This window comes from Nuphar pumila, chromosome 6 (genome assembly GCF_984573655.1).
Source record: "Nuphar pumila chromosome 6, dmNupPumi1.hap1.1, whole genome shotgun sequence".
Lineage (NCBI taxonomy): Eukaryota > Viridiplantae > Streptophyta > Magnoliopsida > Nymphaeales > Nymphaeaceae > Nuphar > Nuphar pumila.
In genome coordinates, this window is record NC_143254.1 from 101,020,343 (window position 1) to 101,042,521 (window position 22,179).

General features: G+C 43.1%; 1 protein-coding gene across 1 annotated transcript; it reads right to left on the reverse strand.

The window, feature by feature from the left end:
* Positions 1-8,523: 8,523 nt before the first annotated feature.
* LOC149835418 (E3 ubiquitin-protein ligase WAV3-like) lies at positions 8,524-11,363 on the reverse strand. Its single transcript, XM_090008497.1, has 2 exons — positions 10,603-11,363; positions 8,524-10,469 (listed from the first exon to the last, which is right to left on the reverse strand). The coding sequence occupies exons 1-2, from the start codon at positions 11,059-11,061 to the stop codon at positions 8,721-8,723; spliced, it is 2,208 nt and encodes a 735-aa protein (XP_089864623.1). The 5' UTR covers positions 11,062-11,363; the 3' UTR covers positions 8,524-8,720.
* Positions 11,364-22,179: the final 10,816 nt, after the last annotated feature.

Consider the following 22,179-nt stretch of genomic DNA (forward strand, 5'->3'; position numbering starts at 1 on the left):
ATCTTCTTTTGCTAACCTACTCTCTCTCTCTCTCTCTCTCTCTCTCTCTCAAATAGGACATCTTTTTCGCATATATCTCAATTCCTTTAGCCAATGTTGTCAGTATCAGTATTGGCCCGGTATCACTTGGGGTATCGGCCCGTATCTTTTGGCCAACGATTCAGGTGAATCGGCTGATACCGATACTCAAGTGAATCGTTCTGAATCAGCCAAAAAAATAATTAAAAAATATTACGTGTCATTCAGAACGTGACATGTGTTAAAGCTATTAAAACAATATTAAAAAAATAATTTATGTATTTTTTTTACATTTATTAAAAAATAGCCGATTCAAGAGTGAAGCATATCGATTTTCTGCTTATACAATACTTATTGGCGGATACAGGCGGATAAGAACCGATACTGACAACATTGCTTTTACCCAATGTTAAAATGGGTTCTAACATCCGAAAAATGTTAAAATGGGTTCACCAAGTGAATTAGTATAAAGAAGAAAATAAAATCGGTTTGAATCAAATGGAATCTAGTGGGGTCGTTTTTCAGTCTATCCATTTCAAGGATTGACTTTTTATTGAATTTTACCTTTTATAAAAATATTTTTCAGAAACACCTAAATGAATTGATTTAGGGCAGAATCAGACCAATTCAGGCTGATGCTGTCGATTCGATTGAAAATTGATGGATTTTTAATGTGGGCCAAATCAACCCTGTATCATTTCGAGTAAAGGCCAATTCAGATAAGTTCTTCAAAGAAAACCCCCACATGACCGACCGCATACTGACTTTGAGGTCTAGCCTGCCCATCGTGGAGTACAGACTTTGGGCATTGGGGGGTAAGGGATGCTCCTCATGGGTTTCGAACTCATGATGTTCCTGCAGCTGAGTGATGTTCATAACTCACCTTACCCGATGAGTGGAGTCTCGATGGACAATTAAAATCGATTTTGACAACCTTGTCTTTAACGATTTGACTCTCTCTCTCTCTCTCTCTCTCTCTCTCTCTCTCTCTCTCTCTCTCTCTCTTTTGACAACCTATTAGGTCCCATTTCTCATTTTGCCCCATAGTTTTAAAGTATTTTATGATAGATCTGAACCGTTAGACGTGTTAATCAAGATTGATTTAATGAGAATCCAATAATGTCTTTTTTTTTATGAAAAAACATGTTTTTATGAGCTGGAAAAAACTGGTACCTTCATAGCCAATGATTTTGGATCACCCAAAAACCCAAAGCAGGTTATATGTTCCCCCCTCCCGAACAGGACAGTTAGCTACATCTCATGTTCGGGGGTCTCAAAGAGCATCACGTATGTAAGCATGTGTGTCTCGTATCCCCATGTTTGTCAGCATTAATTAGCATTGGAGTTTGATGCGATTGCAAAGACTTAAGTACCCTCTCCTCCATTGGTGTCAAAAAAATGACGATTCTTGAAAAGGAGTGGTTGTAAAGACTTAAGTGCCCCAAAAATGATTATTTAAGACCCAGTCTCTGCACTGCAGGATTATCTGAGAAAGAAATTTCTCCTGGAGGAGGCCATGAACATCAACCCTCTCTCTCTCTCTCCCTTCTTTTTCTGCTTCTATGCACATCCAACAGAAGAACTTACATTGCTCCATCAAGCACCGACTAACCTGCACATTGACTGTTGTGGAGCCTGATTCAGATATTTTACCCTTACAGGAGGAGGGTTTGGGGGCTCCTTCCAGCGTGGGTAGCATCATTCAACTAAATGAGTTGTAGATCCTAATTCAGAGTTTTTACCCTTACAGGATGAGGGTTTGGGGGCTCCTCCCAACGTGGGTAGCATCATTCAACTTGATTCATTGTGGAGCCTGATTCAGAGTTTTTGCCCTTACAGAAGAGGGGTCTGGGGGCTCCTCCCAACGTGGGTAGCATCATTCAACTTGAAGAGTTGTGGAGTCTGATTCAGAGTTTTTACCCTTACAGAAAGGGGGGTCTGAGGGCTTCTCCCAGCGTGGGTAGCATCATTCAACTTGATGAGTTGTGGAGTCTGATTCAGAGTTTTTGCCCTTATAGGAGGAGGGTTTGGGAGCTCCTCCCAGCGTGGATAGCATCGTTCAACTTGATTCATTGTGGAGCTTGATTTAGAGTTTTTGCCCTTATAGGAGGAGGGTTTGGGGGCTCCTTCCAGCATTGGTAGCATCGTTCAACTTGATTCATTGTGGAGCCTGATTTAGAGTTTTTGCCCTTACAGGAGAGGGGTCTAGGGGCTCCCCCCGACACGGGTCCCGAGTATCGTGGTAAAAAAATGCACAGGGTATCGTGGTGAGAAAGATATATTTTTGTTCCAAGCAAGGTTGGAAGAAATCAATGAAAAATCCAACAAGGAGCATGCCAGAATCAAGATATGGATGTCAAGCGAGAATGATGTTGTGCAACTCAAATAACACAAAATAGTATAGTTTTTAGTTAAAATGAGGAATGAAATGATAATAGAAATCGCTGAAAATTTACATAAATAAAATAGACTCAGTAACAAAGACACCACTTTTTACGGATTTGGAATATGACCTCCGGTTAAAGAGATATGGCCCTGACAAGTTTGTCCTAATTTGGGTAGCGATTTGCTTACTGAATAACATTACATATCGCTATAGCGATTTGCGGAAGACACTACAAATCACTATAGCGATTTGCAGAAGAATCTACAAATCGCTATAGCGATTTGCGGAAGACACTACAAATCGCTATAGCGATTTGCGATTTGTAGTGTCTTCCGCAAATCACTATAGTGTTTCGTTAGAGACCCGAAAATACTACAAATTGTTGTAGGAAAGCCCGATAATACTACAAATCATTGTTGGAAGGCCCAAAAAAAATCGTTTTGTGGGATCCGTGCCGGGGGGGAGCCCCCGGACCCCCCTTCTGTAAGGGCAAAAACTCTAAATTAGGCACATAAGTAGAGAGAGAAGGGAGAGAGAGTGAGAGGGTTGGTGTTCATGGCCTTTTCCAGGGGGAGCTCTTTACCTCTCTTGATTTCTTCTATAGAGAGAAAGAGGGTTTTACAGTGTTTTACGAAGAAGGAAGAAGAAGAAGATGACGATGGAGCAATGTAGGATCGTCTGTTGGATGTGCACAGAAATAGAGAGAGAAGGGAGAGAGAGTGAGAGGGTTGATGTTCATGGCCTTCTCCAGGAAGAACTTTTTGCCTCCCTTGATTTTTTCTTTAGAGAGAGAGAGGGTTTTACAGTGTTTTACGGAGAAAGAAGAAGAAGACTTTGAAGAGTCAACATCATCCTCAACTTTCTGGATGAAGGACATGTTTGTCCTTTTTTTGAACAGAGAAAGAAGAAGAAGACTTTGAAGAGTCAACATCATCCTCGACTTTCTGGATGGAGGACATGTTTGTCCTTTTTTTGAACAGAGAAAGAAGAAGAAGACTTTGAAGAGTAACATCATCCTCGACTTTCTGGATGGAGGACATGTTTGTCCTTTTTTTGAACTGTTTGTTTTTTCTTTTTTGAATGAAGAGCATTTTTGTCATTTTCTCAAACCACCACTTTATGAGAAGAATAACAACAAAGGGTACTTAAGTCTTTGCAACAACACCAGAGTCCGATGCAAAGTTATGTCAACATACACGGGAATACGAGCCCCATGTGCTTGTATACGTGGTGCTCATTCAAAACCCCGAACACAGACGTGGGATTCAGTGAATCATCGGGGGCGAACATACACCACCCTCTCCCAAAAACCTGTATACAGGTCAGATTAAGGTGATCCAAAAGTCGGTTTCCACTAAGCAAAACCTATAGGTATATGGTGTTAAATGTGAGAAAAAAAATGCCAAAAACGATGATTTTTAAGAGAGTCAGAATGGGGCAGAACAAGAAGGTGGGCAGTGCATTACTCTCTCTATATATATATATAATATTTATTGTAAGCATTTAATTTTGGATTTATATTTGCTACAATCATGTACCAACAATCAAGTTTGAATCTCAGTATGTGAGTTGTTTTGATGCAATCTAACCTCATATACGTGTTCTTCATTCTCGATTAGTAGGAATATACTCTTGGATCATATATTTTTGTTATAAAAAAAAAAACAAGTTTTTATGAGTCAGAAAAACAGTGGATTCATAGCAGTTGATTTTTGGATAGCTGAAAAAACCTGTACACAGGTTGAATTCTGCGATCCAAAAGACGGTCCTCACTAATTAAAACATGTAGATCACATCTATAGTGTCAGATATGAGGAAAAAAAAAGGGTTTCACCCATTTGTTAGGTCAACTGTATTTACAATCAATCATAGCAAATATTAACCCTTTAATTTTAGTCATCCTTTCTGACTACACAGTGCCATTATCTCAAACCACTCCGCTATTTTCATTGCCTTTCCTTTTCAAACATCTCTCCACCTCATGTTGATGTTCCTGTTTTTCGTCTTCCATGGTTTCATGATTAAAGATTAGTGAACGTTTCCATCAGAATAATTCACCCCTCTTCTGTTCAGAATTGTCAGAATAATATCTCAATTTTGACATTATTTACAGATGATATTCTTGGGGTTTAAAATTTGTTGTGCCCCTTTACATTATCTTGTATAAAATTATTACTCCACTATAAAATGCTTAATTTTCAAACCGCTTTTACTTATTTAACTATAATAATTTTATTAGATACAATTTGCACTTACATGCATCCATCTTTTTCATCCCTCTTAAGTTGCCCACACACTTCTTGTTTGCCATTTATCTTCACACTTTTAGCTATAGTAATTGGATTTGAAATTAACTTTTTCCTTTCTCTAGATGTGAAAGCAATTTTGTGCTGCGGAAAAGATGATATATTTTTTCCTCAAATTCAAATAATGTTAAGATGTATTGCTATGTATCAGGTATGCTTTTTCTTTTAGTAATGAAAATTCAAATAGATCATAAAATTTTAGAAGTTTTTTTTTTTTTTTTTGAAAGGCAAACTGGGGTTAGGCAGACACAACCAGTTACTATTCAACATATCACTGGGTTTTGAACCCGCAACATCCCACCACAAGGAGACGTGCAATGACAGCTCCTACCAACCACGCGGAGCCCCCTTTAATAAAAATTTTAGAAGTTATAAACATATGATTATTATTGCTAGTTGTTAAAAATGTCAATGCCAAATCTTTTTTTAGGCAACTTTGATTTTCTAGATCATGCGATATGGATGAGCAAATATCGCTCGTTTAATTTAACATGCAAACAAGTTCACGCAATTCTTCACCGGTCCCTTATCGAGTATTTGCAATTTGCAAACTTTATTGACCATATTACACGTTAAATTCATTTTAAAAGTTCCATTAACATGACTCGTTATCTAGCAACCAACAATGTAGTCATCACATGATCACATCTATCTGTTGGTGACCCTAACGTGTTTTTAAATCAAAATTATGTTTATAACATAGTAAGTTTAGCCTTAATAAAATTTTGGTACCTAAATTTTCAAACTAAAGTTTTTGAAGGAAAAATTATACTTTTTTGAAAATTGTCTAGTCTTGCATTGATTGTGAAAAACAAAAATAGGTATATATATATATATTATAAAATTTGATGAAGAAGAATTGGTGTTCGATGTCGAACACCTTATAAGGCCTTCGAACGAACCAGGGGGAGCCACGTAGTGGCTGCCCCCTCCATAAAGAAGGGCCCCATGCCTCCCCACCACCACCCTCCTATTTAAAAGGGTCCAACACCTATAAGGTGTCCCAATGAAGGTTGGGACAATGGTGCCTGTCAACTTGACTTTGATTTAATCTCAATTATGGTTTTGGACTTGGACTTGGACTTTGGATCGTGACTGCGCACGCATGTCTATGTGTGTGCTTGCGAATATCTCTTAAAGGCTATATTTATTTTCAGACCCTTTAGGGCTTTGATTGATTAGTCAAGGGGATATTCTTACCAAGTTTGAGCATGTCCATCACTGTCACATGGTCCAACTTGGCTTTTCCTATACAACTTTTTGGAGGTGTTTTTTTTTAAACGTCTAGGGGCCATTATAAACCTATTGTCCACTTGGTTTCGATCAATGAATGCTCTCAAACCATGTTGATGACTTAGCCATTGTGCACTTGCTCTTTACTGTTGAATTTGGGACTATATAAACCGAAGCCTGTCCCCCATTTCAGGTATCTAAATTACAAATTTTCTCTCCCTTTTCACTTATTTTCTCCTTTGATTTTCTACATACTGCTTTTCTTCTTGAGCCTCAAAGACTATTTGAGGGCTTATGTGTTGAATTGTAGGGTTTCTGTTTTCACAAAACATTGAAAGGTGAAGCCTTTAGGCCATTGTACTAAAAGAACAAGTTCCTAAGTGGGGCAACTTTCGCTTTAAAGACAGTTCATCCAATGTGTGCCTCATAACCCCTTTTGAAGGAGCCCGCTTTTCCAACAGGCCCTTCAATGGTACCGCGAGGAGATCATAAAATTATATCAACAGTAGCCTCGTCACAAAAGGCGAAGCCGATTAACTGTTACAGCAAAAGACAAGTTCTCAAATGGGACAACTTTCGCTTTAAAGATAGTTCATCCAGTGTGTACCTCATAGCCAATTTTGAGTAAGTCCATTGCATTCAACCCTGCTTTCCTGATGTTAGACACTCTGGCCTGTTTGATTTGGTCCATATCAGGGCTTTAGATGGGCCTAATTTGGACCATGGACCTGCATCTAAGGGGTATGAGATACAATCCAAAGACAAAAGTATGTTGGAAATAGACCAAGTCCAGAATATGGTCCATCAGACCCATCCCAAGCATTAGACTAGTTGCATCTAGGTTCAGCAGAGAGCTACAACTCATTTTCTAAGATGCAGATAAGTAATTGTAATCCATAAAACCACATTCTAATTCTCTCCTGCAGGTCTCATCAGCAAACCCACTTCCGGTCCGATTGTGGCATCACGCCAGTCGGATTCAGGTCCAAATAGACACTGTATTCATAACTAGCACCGGTAAACAAGCTGAACAATTGAAGTGATCAAGTCGCAAGTTGACCTGAGCTTGAGCTCATGATGAGCCGAACTTGAGCAAGCTTGTTTAAAAAATTAAACAATTTCCCAAAGCTGAAAGTAATAGATTTAAACTTTAAACCTATTAAAATGAGCTTGAACCAACTCATTTACAAAATAAACACATTATTTTAAAGGTAGAAACAACAAGATTTTAAACTTTAGACCTGTTGCTTGCAAGCTAAATGCTTCATCCATTTATTGTACACTACACTCCATGATGTAAAACATATCTAAAATATACTGATTACTACTTAACAAGCTAATATGAGTTGAACCAAGCTAAATACCTATTGTTTGATTTGTCGAATTTATTTTAGCAGCTCGAACAAGCTCTTTGTAAGCCCAACACCGGCCGAGCCACGAGCAGCTAGTCTCATTCTCCAAGCCCTAACATAACTCAATGTGAAGTACCAACCAGCTGCCGCTAATCTTAGTCCCCAAGAACACCAAAACATGGAACCAACAAAGAGCATAAAGCAAGTAGGGATGGCAGTGGACCGGGGGAAAACATAGCCCCGCCCCGCTCCGCTATGTTTGGATGGGGTATGAAGTTAAAATCAAAACCCGTACAAAGATGGAGGTGGGGATGGACTTACTCTTTTCCCCGCTCAGCCCCGTCCCCGTCTCCAACCCCCGCCCCGCCCCTTCTCCGATCCTTCTTTAGGGATGACAATTGACTGAGGGGAAACCCTGCCTCACCCCGTTTCATTCCGTTTGAGCAAGGGATGGAAGACATGAAACGGAGATGGATGCAGGGATAGAAGTTAAAATCAAGACCCGTGTAGGGATGGAGGGTAGGATTTTGAGATGGGGCAGGGCTGGAGACTTTGTCCCCCTCCGAGCAACTCGTGAGTAAACCACTAACCAAGCTACGAAATGAGATGTGCCATGGTTTTACCTTTCACAAACAAGTTGGTCATGGTTTCCCCCAAAGAACAACAATTTCTCTCTCTCTCTCTCTCTCTATATATATATATATATATATATATATATATATATATATATATATATATATATATCTAAAATGATGGAAATGGGCTAAGTCTCCCAACCAAATTAAATCAAAGCAACAAAAGAGAGAAAAATTTATCCAAAAACCAGCGACTCCTTTTGTGGCATTCTTGGTCTGTTCTTTCAAAAACAAAGAGGAGGGGAGGGGGGCCTTTTGTTTATATTATTTAAGGTATGTGTGCATCAGAAAGTAGTAACTACGGAGTGACGTTCCACAAGTCCCTGTCTCGATAGAAAAGGGCAAAGCCTCAAAAAACAAAAAGAAAATATGAAAGGAATGGGTGAGGGTCAGGCATTTGCAAAAAAAGAAAAAAAATTGAAAAAACAAAGAAAACAAATTATTGCCTCATCATGATCCTTTTTAACTTTTTTTTTTCCCGATTCCAATAAACATTATTTTCCTTGTCTTTGTCTTTTGCAATACATCCAACCGCATCACACCCCAACATAAAAAAAACTCTGCGGCATCATCATATCATCATCCATCCTCTCCACTCCTAATTATTATCCTTTATTATAACTGAATTAAAGATGTGATTCCATCGTTCGATAACTAATAACTATTTCCTTATATGGGCTGTATTTTAATTGTTTCAAAACGGTGAACCATCATATCAACAATATCATGATCATGGTAATCATCATCACATCACTACCCACATCCCCATTGGTTGACAGGTGCCACGCCCTCAAAATCTCGCATTCTCGAAACCATGTAGATCGCTCACCCGGTTCATCGACTTCCTCATGATAGCCACCTTGGCGAGCCGCTCAGCAGCGCGCCAAGCTGATGTCGGCGTGAGGGCGTCGATGGCATCTTCGTGCGCCGAAGGGAACTCGTTGTCCAGCCTCCTCCCCCTCTGATAGTGGTGGTGCTGCTGCTGGTGTTGGGCACGCCGCCAGTTAACCTGAGCCAGCTCGGCTTCCAGAGCTCGGAGATGCTCGGCTGATACCGACAAGGATGACGATTTCAACAGAGCCGAGCGAGCTGCCACAAGGACCTGCTGAGCCGAGCCGAGGTCTCCAAGCTCGACGAGATGGCTCGCCTGAGCAGCGGCTCGGGTCGTCTGGAATCGGTTCCTGAGGAACTCAACCTTGATCGAACCGGTTCGTGTCAGCTGCATGCTGGGGATGACCAGAACTTGCTCCCTGCCGTAGACGGGCTGCTGGGTCACCGAATCCCGGAAGCAGCACCTCACCGATAAAGCCTGGTTTCCGGGGACGGCGCCGGCGGGGACCCTCACCTCCACTAGGATCTCCCTCTCCTCCTTGGCGTAGAGATCGCCGAGACGGACGGTTCGAGATCCGGATCGGTGGAGGAGAACTCGCGGCCGGTCGTGCCACGAGTAGACGCCGTCGACGTCGCAGCCGGAGCACCGGATCTGGAGGTGCAGATCCTGAACGACGACGCTGAGAAGTCCCCCGACGCACTGAGCGAACGCGTCCTCGCCCTCCCCGCCCGATCCTCCGAACCCGAACGCGTGAACCGGGATCTCGACGTGGCCGAACCGAGTCGTCGTCGCCGTCGTCTTCTTCGCCGGAGGAACACCGGCGGTGGCGGAGGATGGAGCAGAAGACTCATCGTGGCCGTCCGATAGAAGCATGATGCTGGCGACGGGGTTGCGATCCCGCCGGTCCTCGAGCACCTTCGCGGCCTTGCGCAGGGCCTCCTGGACGCACGTCCCCTGGCTGCAGACGAGCCGATCGACGACCCGGTGAGCGGCACGCTGGCCCTGGGCGGTCATCCGGCGGAGGGGGAGCAGCCGCTTGGAGGAGGAGGAGAAGGCGACGATGGAGAGGCGGTCGGAGGAGCCGAGCGAGGAGACGACGAGGCGCATCGCCCGCTTCATCATGTGTAGCTTCGCGCCGGACATGCTCCCGCTCACGTCGAGCACGGTGACGAGGTCGATGGGAGCCCGGCAGCTCGGGTCCCTCTCCGGCGGGGGGGCCCTCACCTGCAGCACCACCGCGTAGCACTCGTACCCTCTCCCCGCCCCGACCAACGCCGTCTCTGGCGCCGACATCACCACCCGCACCTCCCTCTCGTCGTACTTCTTCACGTGGGACCCTTTGAATTCCTCGTCGTCGTCGGCATTCCCATCTTCTTCTTCCTCGTCTTCTTCGCGGACCTCGGGGATGGGATTGAACCGGGCTCCTCCATTCGGCCGGTGCAACGGCTCGTCGTCGTCGTAAATCCTCACCTCTTCCGTCGGTTTCCGGGGACTTGGCGGTGGTGCTGGTTGTTGTTGCTGCTGCGCCGGGCCCGGAAGCATCGGCACCTCCTTCCATTTCAATTGGCAGACAGGGCAGACGAGGCATCGTTGCTTCTGCACATAAGCAGAGATGCACGGGAAGTGGAACGAGTGGGAGCACTCTGCCGTGAATATGGCCGTTCCCTGACCCGTTTTGGTGCTATGCATGCATATTCCACAGTTGCTCTGTAACAACACCAAAAAACTATTAGATCCATCATTCCCATCGTCATGAATCGATAGATAGTAAGGTAAGAAGCTGGAACTACAAGAAAAAGGAGAAAGCTTTCTGTTTTGGGGGGGGTGGGGTTTTGCTTACTCTGGTGAGACGGAGGGAGGCCTTGAGGAGGGAGAATCGGGAGGGGGATCTCGGAGAAGATGGGTTGGAGATGTCGGCCATGCGAGGGCTTTTAGTGGTCTTGCATTGGAGACGGGGACTGAAGAAGGAAGAAGTCGAGGAGGAGGATTTTGGGCTGGACGGCGTGGAGGAAGAGGAAGAGAAGCCCGTCTTGCATCTCAGCGTGGAGCTTGTCGAGACCGGTTGGGATTGAAGCCTGGGCGTTGATGGGTTGCTGCTGCTGGAAGCCGTGAGCTGGCCTAGGTTCACGCACGCTCTTGGATTCGGGGTCGAGGAGGCGAGCTCGGCGTCGGCTAAGTCTGACGTCGCCGTTGATGATACCAATGGGGGCTGTTCTTCTTCGTCCAAGTCACGAGGGATCGTCGTGCAGACTCTCAATCCGAGAGCGTTCTTCGCTCTGGTCCTCCACCCACTCCCCATCTCTCTCTCTGCTTTTTCCTTTCTTTCTTTCTTCCCACCTTTTCTTTTCTATTCCCTTCCCTTTCTCTCTACCTGCACCCGAGTTTTATCCCCTGCAATAGTGGACAAAAAGGAGGAATTCTGGGTGGAGAATTGTGCATAAAGATTCATAGAATAAAGAGACAACAACCTCTCTCTCCCTTTCAAACCCCAAAAAGAGAGATCCCGAAAACAAAACACCAGGAGGAAAAGGATACGGAGAGAGAGAGAGAGAGAGAGGGGAAACAAGAAGCGATTCAGTCTCAGACACCACCCTCCTCCCTCCCTCCCCCCCCCTCTCTTAAACCCCCGAAAACAGTGAACCGGCACGTGCCCGTAACGTGTCAACCTTATTTTTGGCCATCCCCACCGACCAGCAACAAAAGCATCCGAGGCCAGGCAGCAGCCTTCGTGCTTATCTCCATCTCCCTCCTTTGGCCCCTACCCTACCCTGACAGACACGTGGCGGTCTACCACCCCAACTTTGGCAAGAGCCCACCGTAGTCATAGTCAGATGCATATGAATCATTTTACTTCCAAATCCATCCCGCCTGGAATCGAATTCTGGTGACTTCGAGCTCAGCTCGTCCTGGGGCCTGAACGGGCAGTTACCGATTACCGCAGGGGAGATGTGTCCGTGTTCCGGTCCTGTGGAGTGTTGATTTGACAGTATCAACAGTGTCCTCAGACAAAATAATTCGGACAGTCACGTGCCGTTACGCGCTTTTACTCACACTCGTTCCCTACTTTCACCGCGGGTAATCGCCGTTTAGGGGTTATCTTAAAATAACATAAAATAACGCCTGCTGACGTAGGGCGTCATCGATCGTCGGGACGTCTCTCGGCGTCGTCAACTCCTATAAAGTTTTTACAGACCAGACCAGACCAGACCAGACCAGACCAGAGAGACTTTAATAAAAAGACTCAGACTCCGAGTCAGACTCTGACTCAGCCTCAGCCTACACGTCCTCAACCCAACCACAATTAGTTCATAACCGAAAAGCCTGTAGAGTCTAGACCGTAGGCTGTAGTCTGTAGGCTTTAGGCTCTATTTTTTTTTTTACCAAAACAACCCCTCGTGTCTATCCTGATACGGCTCGGTTTTCCGTGGAATCGGTCTCACTGCACTAGAAATATCAACATGCATACGACTCGGGACTCGGGATGTAACCGATTTGAGTCTGCTCTTCTCCGAGTCGGGGAACTGGAGGTTTGACTGGCCGCTTAATTAAAGGGGCGCGCTGTGCGATAAAAATGATGAAGATAGTGAGAAGAAAGTCAACTGTCAGGGCAGTATTTTAATGGGGGGAGGGGATTCTATATGCGAGGCTATAATGGTCAAAAAAAAACTTTAGGGGTGTACTGTTAACGTGAAGATAACGTAAACCACGCCGGCCCAGCACCTTTTTATCACATAAGGCTGCCTTGAGATTCCACGGTACGAAGGGGTGGGGGGTAGGGATGGCAGTGGACCGGGGGAAAGCGGGGCCCCGCCCCGCCTCGCCCCGTTTGGACCGGGGATGAAGGGTATGAAACGGGGATGGAGGCGGGGATGAAGGTTAAAATCCATCCCCGTCCGGGGGTGGAGGCGGGGATGGACTGGCACGTTCCCCCGCCCCGCCCCGCCCCGCCCCATCCCCGCCCCGGCCCCGCCCCGGCCCATCCCCGCCCCGCCCCCGGCCCATCCCCGTCCCGGCCCCGCCCCATCCCCGCCCCCAACTCAGATGAACTGTTTACTAACCCTAACTCCCTTCCCTAATTTCCTAACCCTGGAGCCGGGCGACGTTACTGTGCACGTAGGACGCCGGGTTCTCGATAGCGTACCGGACTCCGGCCTGGGCGGCGAGGTGCATCACGTGGGTGAAGGCGACGAGGTCGAAGAGCTTGGCCAGGAGTCGGGCGTCGTTGATGTCGCCGGCGATGACGAAGACGCCGTGGTCGCCGAGGATTCGACGGCGGGCCTTCTTGAGCGAGGGGTCGTAGTAGTCGTTGAAGTTGTCGAGGCCGACGACACCGTCACCGCGCTTCCGGAGGGCGAGCGAGACGTGGGTGCCGACAAAGCCAGCGGCGCCGGTGACGAGCACGCTCATCCCGCGGGGTCGGGGACGGGGGCGGGGTCGGGACGGGGACGGGGCGGGGGCGGGGCGGGGACGGGGACGGGGCGGGGACGGGGACGGGGACGGGGCGGGGGTGGAGGACATGAAACGGGGATGAAGGCGGGGGTGGAGGATAAAATCCATCCCCGCCGCGGAGGCGGGGCGGGGGTGGAGGATAAAATTTTGAGGCGGGGCGGGGGTGGAAACCTTGTCCCCCGCCCCGCCCCGCCCCGCCCCACTGCCATCCCTAGTGGGGGGCGTAAATTACATTCTTTCAAAGTTGGGAGGCATAGGCTTGGAAGTAACTCTAAAACCCAATTTACCCAAACACTTACGCTATTTATTTTATAATCTTGTGTTATATAAGCTAGAATATATGAGAAATAATGTGTGAATAGATTTTCATGATTTTTTTGCTTTTTTTTATCTAACCGTAGATGGGTTTTGATGCAAAAACACTAAAAAAATCTGTGGATTAGGGACGACTTAAATCCGACGCTAATCCGTCGCTAAACAGTTTAGTGACGGATTAGCAACGAAAAACTTTCATTGTGATTTTTTTGACGCTAAGTAGTGCCAGAACTTATCCGCCGCTAATTCGGTCGCTACTTAGCGACGGATTAGCGACAAATATGATCCATCGTGAGTCTTTCGCTATTTTAAATTAGCGATGGATAATATCCGTCGCTAATCCGTCGTTAAATTTTAAAAAAAAAAAAATTTAAAATTGCTCGCTGCTGGCGCGTTCTCCGGCAGGGAGCAATTTTTTTTTTACAGAACTGGCGCATTCCGGCGTCGGGAAGCTCTTCAGCAGCGAGCCAGTCACGACGGGAGAAGGGGTCGTATGGCGTGATGGAGGGCAATCAGGTGCTTAATGCACAAATTTTGTGATGCCGCAAAAACTCGCACAGAAAAGAGAGACGAAATATTTAGGCGAGAAAGAGAAGAGAGATCTGTGACTACATGAAGGTTGATCGTTTCTACAGAACAAACCAAAAACTGATAAACTGAGATCCCTTAAGAAAAGTAAAAATTAAAGTTAAAAAATAAAAAAGGAGCTTAACCGAAATGAGAGAAAATCGAAAATCTCTCAAAATCGAATCCAAGACGAAGCAAAGAGAGAGAGAGAGAGACTTACTGTTTTAGAATACCTACACCGGAAAACCCTCGACCGGTCGAAAACCATCACTTGTCGACTCACCGAAAAAATCCTGCGGGCACCGAAATCTTTCACAGAGAGAGATACAAGTGATCTACGGCTAGGAATCTTCCAGCTAAAGAAATTGATGGCTCTCTTCGCGCAAGCACATACTTCCTCGCCCTCTCGCTTTCCTGCTCGAAAGAGGGGAAGAACACCCCTATCCCTTCCTTACCTCCTTTTATAACGGTTGTGCACAGGATGACATCATCACCCCAAATTGACGGTCGGGATTTAGTGCGGAATGGGGGGAGGAAAAATTTCGCGCCTCAGGTGGACGTTTTAAATCGAAAATTAGCGAGAGAATTTTTCCGTCCCTAATCTGTCGCTAATTAGCGATGGATTCGGGACAGAAATATCTCTGTCGCTAATTAGCATTTTTTCGTAGTGTTTTGGCGACGAAAAAATGTTGTCGCTAAGCTATCGCTAATTAGCGACAGATTTAGCGCCGAAGATATTTATGTCGCTAATTTTGCAAATATTTCAAATGTTAGCGACAAATAGTTTTCGCTCGCTGATCCATCGCAAATTTGCGACGGAAAAAATCCGTCGCAAATTTTCGTCGCTAATTAGCATTTTTCTTGTAGTGAAACGAGAATAAAGCTTTAAAATCAATGTCGCATAATCTTCATATATATTCAAGTATTCAAAAATCACATTTTTTCATAGAAAATACACTATTCAATGGTTGATTCCTAGCAAATTCACCATGTCAAGCACATTCACATGATCGAATTTGCTAAAAATGTGTTGGAAATACCCATATTTCTAGTTCTCATATTTCAATTCTCATATTCTAGTGACTCATATTAATTACTGGTAACTACCCGCATGAGATGAGCTAAGCGAAACCGGCTAGGCAAGCCTATCTTATGAGTTCGAATAAGCTCTTTACGAGCCGAACCACAACCAAAAACCAACTTTGTTTCTCATAGTCTCAAGGTGTCCTCACTTCTTCAAAAGATGAACAACCCTATCCTATCTAAACTACTAATACTTGAGGCTCACTATTTATATATAAGGATGTCAATGGGCTTAATTATAAGTCCATCCCTACCTTCATTCTCGCACGGGTTTTGATTTTCTTCTTCATTCATGTTTCATGTCCTCCATTCTCGGTTCAAACGGGGCAAGGCGGGGCGGGGCTCATTTTCCTTCGGTTCACTGCCATCCTTAATGTAGGGTTAATATATTTAGGGTAGGGTTGGGTGCCACCGTACGCGATAAACGGTTTGAAGCCTGGATGTGGGTATTTTTTTTTATTCGGGTATTAGGACACCCCTTACTTGGCTCCATGGCCTGATTTTGAAATTGAGTATGGACCCGTTTTTTCAGAACCAATACCCATTAAGTTTTTGGATCTATTTGACACACAAAATACTTCACCTAATTTATAAAATGTCACCAACTCATCTAATTGGAGCTTAACGTTGTCCCTTTTGATTGTTTGATCACATCTTTCCCAAGCGGGTGGAAGCAATGTCGTAGACATGGTAGGAGAAGCTAGTGCACGTTACCTTGTGCTGGGACGTTGCAGGTTCAAAACCCAATGGTATAGTTGTATAAGTGATAGGGATCTGCCTAACCCCAGCTTGCCTTAGACATCGATCCGAATCGGTCAATTCAGCCCTTGTATCCGATTGAATCAGCTCAATACACCGTGAATCAAGGCTCTCATTTTATAAATTTTTTTTTGTGTGTTATCGAATTTTAGTTTTGAAATAGACCAATTCAAAATGATTCCATTTGAGTCGATCCGTTTTTTTTGGTGAAAACCGATTCTATTCAGAAACCGATTTTGATCACATTGGCTCACCGCTTCCATATTATTTTCTGGACCAACATTAATAAGGATAGTTGGGGAGGCTGGCTTAAAGATGAGAGCGTCCTTTCCGGATTGTGAATTTTGGATGATGGCCTCCCAGCCCCACCTGTGACAGTGATGGCCAGACGGTTACAACTAGGGGTGTTAACGGGTTGGGTTTACCCAGACCTAACCCGAACCAAACCCTATAGAGTCTGGGTATGGTGATAAATAATAAGACCCGATTAAGACCTGAGTTCAGGTCCAGACCCAAAGGTCCAATTACTACATGAACCCGATTAACAGCAGTGAATCAAGGTTGACACCCCTAGTTACAAGGTGGCAGACCCATTTATCATGCAAGACCAAGACCGCTCCATCCGGGACATAGTAAGGGGTCTTCCGCGCGTGGTTGGTAGGAGCTGTCAGTGCACGTCTCCTTGTGGTGAGACATTAAAGGTTCAAACCTCAGTGGTATGTTTAATAATAACGGGTAGGGGTCTGCCTAACCCCAGCTTTAATTTCTTCCAAAAAAAAAAAAGTAACCCGAGTACCCGGTCCTTTTATTTGGGAACGCAAACGGATCAGATCTGGAACAGTTAAATACATGAAAAGTCGAATGCAAAACAGCCAAAAAATGCAAAAGATCCATCGTAGATCTGACCCACTTTCATCCCTACTTGTATTCTCAACATCAGGCGGTCCATATCATGGATCACTTAAGATGGTGAGCATGATGAGCCTCGGCTCGGCTAGGCTCGGCTTGTATAAGATTGACACATTGTGGACCATTGAATTTTGCAGCCTTCAAAAATTTTGCTTACACAGCTGATAATATAATGCATGTTTTGGACTAAACAAATAGTATAGATCATATCCATAGGGTTTGATCCATAAAAAAAAATTATGAATATGTGATGCAATGGGTTGTTTAGCGTCACGGTACACTCGAGGATAGCCAATATTTTTCTTGTTTTATACTAGATAGAATAATATATAACATGTAGTTGAAGTCTTTGGCTTGCAAGAAATAAGTTTAGAGTCTAAAATCCTACTTTTTTTTTTCTTGAAAGGCAAGCTGGGGTTAGGCAGACCCCTACCATTTATACAATTATATCATTGGGTTTTGAACTTGTAATGTCCCAACACAAGGTGACGTGCACTAGCTGCTCCTACCATACGAGCGGAGCCCCTGTTGGTTAAATGCTACTATTTCTTCTCACTAACACAATGCATCTTTCATGTAAACGACCTAGCTCGACCTCGGCTCGTTTAGCTCAATTTAGGTTGGAGTTCGAATCCTACTCTTCCAGCTTTGAATCAACCTACTTTTTATTGTAAAAGACCTAGTTCGACCTCGGCTCGTTTAGCTACTTCAAGCTGTGCTAGTTTGGCTTGTTTACCAGCCCTAAGAGTGGATAGGCACAAAAGAAAATATTTAATATGGATTTGATTTAGTGGAATCCATGCTTTGCTTTTTGACTTTGTGAAGGCAAACTTTATTAAGGATAAACCCCACTTTTTTTGTGTGCATTAAAAGTTTGAATTTAGGTAGAGTAGAAGAACCCAAAAAAAAGATTTGACTTTTAGGAAGCCCAAGTAGGGTTCAAAAAGTCAAACCCCATCATTGGACACAAGAGTCAAACTTCTTTCTTTTGTCCATGTAAAGTCAAGAAGTCAAACCCCATCAATGGGCATAGAAGTCAACTTCCCTTTTTTTGTCTTTTTTTTTTCATGGGAAATAAGTATATCTTCATAATATAAGTGTAAAGGAGGTCAAATACGATTGGCTCGACTTCTTAGCATTTGAACTCTTAATGAGGGATCTCGGGTTCGAATCATGTTGGGTAGCTTGCTTAACCTTTAAAAGAAAAGGAGAGAGAGAGAGAGAGAAGGTGGACAAAAAGGTCAAAATAACCTTTTGACACTGTAATTTTTGTTTAAAGCCGTTGCCGACGTGGCAAAGAGACCGCATGGTTATCCACGTCGATCACGGCATGATGTGACGCGGCGGGCCCCGCTGCATCCGGCGGGACACGTCAGCTGCTGACTGTTGGACCGTCCAAATTAGCATTGAGCAAGGGAAAACCAGACAATGAAATTTCGAATTTTTTTTTCTTATATTCCAATCAAACTAAAATACAAAAAAAAGGATGGAAATATATTCTTTCTTTTTTTTTTCGAAAAGCATAAGCTCACCATCAATCTCGTGTGTGACCAAATTGTACGTTTGCTAGAGAGGTGGGACCCATCACCACCTCAACGGTTATCTTCAATTCAAGCCGTCCCTCAATGCTTATCATTTTGCACATCTCGATATTTATGTCAGTTTTGTTTTTGCTGGTCAATTATTAAAACTAATAAATGAGATAAAATAGTATTTAATAAAGAATAAATAAACAAGGGGTTCCTAGAGAGACACATGCTTTTGCCTTTGGACGCACACCATGGGCTGCTGCTTGTTAGATCCCAAAGATCTTGTTTTTTGGGGTGCCAAACTGAGCACCCCACTTTTTGACTTACCCCAATAGAAACAAGTGGGGTGGGTTCTAAAATAGAAGAATTAAGAAGGGATCAATGGACCATATTAGTATTTTAATTATGGGGTAGTGGGGTCTGATACTTTTCTATGATTAATGATCCGAGTCTGAATTCCTACCACTAAAGATGAAAAAACCACATGGAAGATCCCAAGATCACCTTTGTTTGGCAAGATTATGATGTCTTTACCTTAAACAATTTGAGATATGGTTTTAATTTAATCGGGCACGCAATCTGCATCCTTGGCAAAATTCGACAAGTAGGCGAGGGCCACGTTGGGTTTGCGAGGTCTGAGGCTAGACCCAAATGGATCCGGACAAGTGGGTCAGCTGCAACTGGTTGTTGCATGAGTTAATTAATGTTTGGACGTTGGTCTAATTTTCTAGTTTAGGCAATGTGGTCGAGATTGGAAGTGTCATGAACTTCACAATTTGCATTGGCATCTATGTACCTTCTCTTGGGCCTACTTGGATTATTATTATTATTATTATTATTATTATTATTATCAATGATTTCTTAATGCAGCCATTCATCCCGAGATCCACAGAGTTTGAAGCAAACTTACTGCAATGTCTAGGGTCCACAAAAAGTATGTTGTATCGTATGTTTATACTTGAGCAGTAAAAAGAAGAGGAAAAGAAAACAATTGCTGCACATCACCAGCTTTCATTGGCAACCAAATGAGAATCATGATTCCCAAAAAAGTAGAAGTAGAATAGATCAAGAACCATGATTCTTAGTGATGGGAATCCCGATTCTCATGATATGAAAATCTCATTTCCTACTCAGATTGAGTCTAGATTCCCATGACTGGGAATCCCATATTGGTTCTCTTGAGATGGGGATCCCCATTCGTTTACATGGAAATTCCGATTCGCATGACTGAAATCGCGATTCTTTCAGAAATCTTGATTCTTATGGTCATACAATTTTCCATATCAACTCTGCATTCGGCTTCTTACTCTTTATTCTTTCTAAATCCTCTAAAAATTTGAAAAAACCACTTCCTAATTCCCATTCCCCTGCTCCCAAACAGTTTTTTCTATCACAGACCATGTGGATCCCAAGTGAAGTGCCTATCCAAGAGCCAATGAGGAAAAGTTTAGCTTGAAGTAAGCCTAAAACTGTTTTTAATCAACTTAAAATAAACAAAACCAGTCTTTCCTAGCAATCTCTAATCAACGCCATGAAGAATATCACAAAGAAAAATATAATTATTTGCAAATTTTGCTAGACCAAAAATAGTCACCCCCTTCCTCTCTGCTTTGGAATTGAACAAAAAAAAAAGGGGGGGGGGGGGGGGGGGGAGGGGGGATAGGAAATATTCTAAGCAAGTTTTGGAATTAAATTATATATGAATCACTTACCACAAGCTGAAAGCTGAATATTTAATTGGACCAAGGAAGGGTCTGTTTCCTATATATTTGAATCAGACATCCTTTCTTAGACAAGTAGTCTATAAGCCCCATCCAACTGAATCTGGTACAATAGTCTGTGCATCCGTGAAGGCATGGGTCCTGCCACATTAAACCTGCTACCAAAAGTCACCTAGATTTAGATTGGCATAATCTCAGACCAGAGATCCCCAGAACTAAGATCTGAAGATCTCCAGTAAAATGAAGATCTCAGATCCTCAAATCTGTGTTTCCTCGTTTGAGAGTGAGTGGGATCAAGACATGGAGCCCACGCCTTGATCCGCATGTCAGCGGATCACTTTAAAAATCCATGGCAATCAAACACCCTCTTAAAGTTTGTACTCGTCCTTGAATACAAGTGGTCTTGAACCAGACACAACCCATTTTCGAAGCTCACTCCAACCAAACTCAGTGAGGGTGGTTTTAATCAAATTCTAGAATTCATACATACATCATATAAAGCATCGATATAAGGTTATTAAGATATATTTAGTTGTTACTGGTGATAATGCAATTGAAACATAAAAGTTCCAGAGGAATAACAAACATGTGCAATCCTTTTGTAGTTATCAGATTATTAATAAAGTTCCAACAGGCAACCATAATATCTATATTTCTCTTGATCATTTATACCTTATCTTTAGTTAAATGATGCGTGTAAATATATATTTAGGGATTATAAAGGAAAATTCTTTTACTCAATTATGTAAACTTATTTTCGTAAAAAGACAAACCTAACTAATTTTCACCCTATCTAGACTGATGATATCATTGAGATCTTGATCTTAACCCAATCTAAACACTAGTCTAATCATACCACTGACTATCTTTGCAAAAACTTCTAAAATAAAAAATGCATGGTTTTCATAAATATGAAAAAGATTATAAAAAACGTTGACAATTATTTGGCCAAGTAATTGGGATGAAATGCATATTAAATGAGTATCCAAAACTGATACATAATACTTTGGTTTAAACAATTATAAAAACTGCGGACACACGAGTGAAATCTTTTATCAAGGGATGCTTACATCAAACATTTGCATTAGGCTCAACCTTACAGCTTATAAAATGAATTCACATTTTTTTTATAAAAGAAAGAGGTTTAATGATATATTTTGTTTATTGAAAATAACTATTAAAACAATCTATGCAGCTTGAATACACTTCTTTTTCCAACACCAGCAAGGTTGGGAATTGGAATCTGACAGCATCTAAGAATGGAAAATGCCATTTTGTTTCATGGGTGTTGAATATTTTCTGAAGTCAATATAGGATTTTGTTGAGATATTGGAATCTGACAGCATCTAAGAATGGAAAATGCTAGTGATGTAAATATATAGGATTTTGTTGAGATATTTGAATGACCAACTATCGATTAGTTAGACGCAGTACGCTCTTCCAGTGTGCTTAGCCAAACAGGTAACATCTGGCATGGGGATTTCAGATCCAAACCAGTAACAGTCCAAATCTGTCTATGTCACATGTAAAATTTATATATGATAAGGAATTATCTAATTGATTGAGTTCGATCTGTTGATGTAAAAGAACTCAAGCAATGAGGGACAGATTCAACTTTCCCAATTCAATTCTGGAAGCCACGGTGCAAGAAACTGGCATGAGTGGCCCCAGCCTCATGGGTGCCACGACAACGTTTGAGAAGAGGACCACAATTATGGCCCTCAGAAGATGATACAACTCTCTCTCTCTCATCCTTCACCATCGTGGTTGAATCATGTGCAGAGAAGGAAACTAGCAACTGTTAGGACAACCAACAGCCAAAATTAAAGTTTAAAAAGATAGTTGGGAGATAATTGTGTAGATAATATACCCTTCAACTAGCATCATTTTATCTTAATAATTAATTTATCATAGATAGTCTTTTTTGTAACGCCTCAAAATCCAAGACTTGTAACTTTTTATGAAAAGTTTGAAAGCTTTGAAATAAATCATTTATCGGAGTTGGAAATAGAAGTTTAACGGAAAAATCTTGTTTGAAATAGCAAGTCAAGGGACCTTGGTCGCATAACAGCGCAAACTTTCTCT

What these genes read in the sequence shown, in the direction of transcription:
- LOC149835418 (XM_090008497.1), bottom strand. Translation starts at nt 11,061, where the DNA reads ATGGGGAGTGGGTGGAGGACCAGAGCGAAGAACGCTCTCGGATTGAGA. An exon ending in CCTCCCTCCGTCTCACCAGA is followed by an intron (nt 10,470 to 10,602) that starts GTAAGCAAAACC and finishes GTGTTGTTACAG; the next exon opens with AGCAACTGTGGAATATGCAT.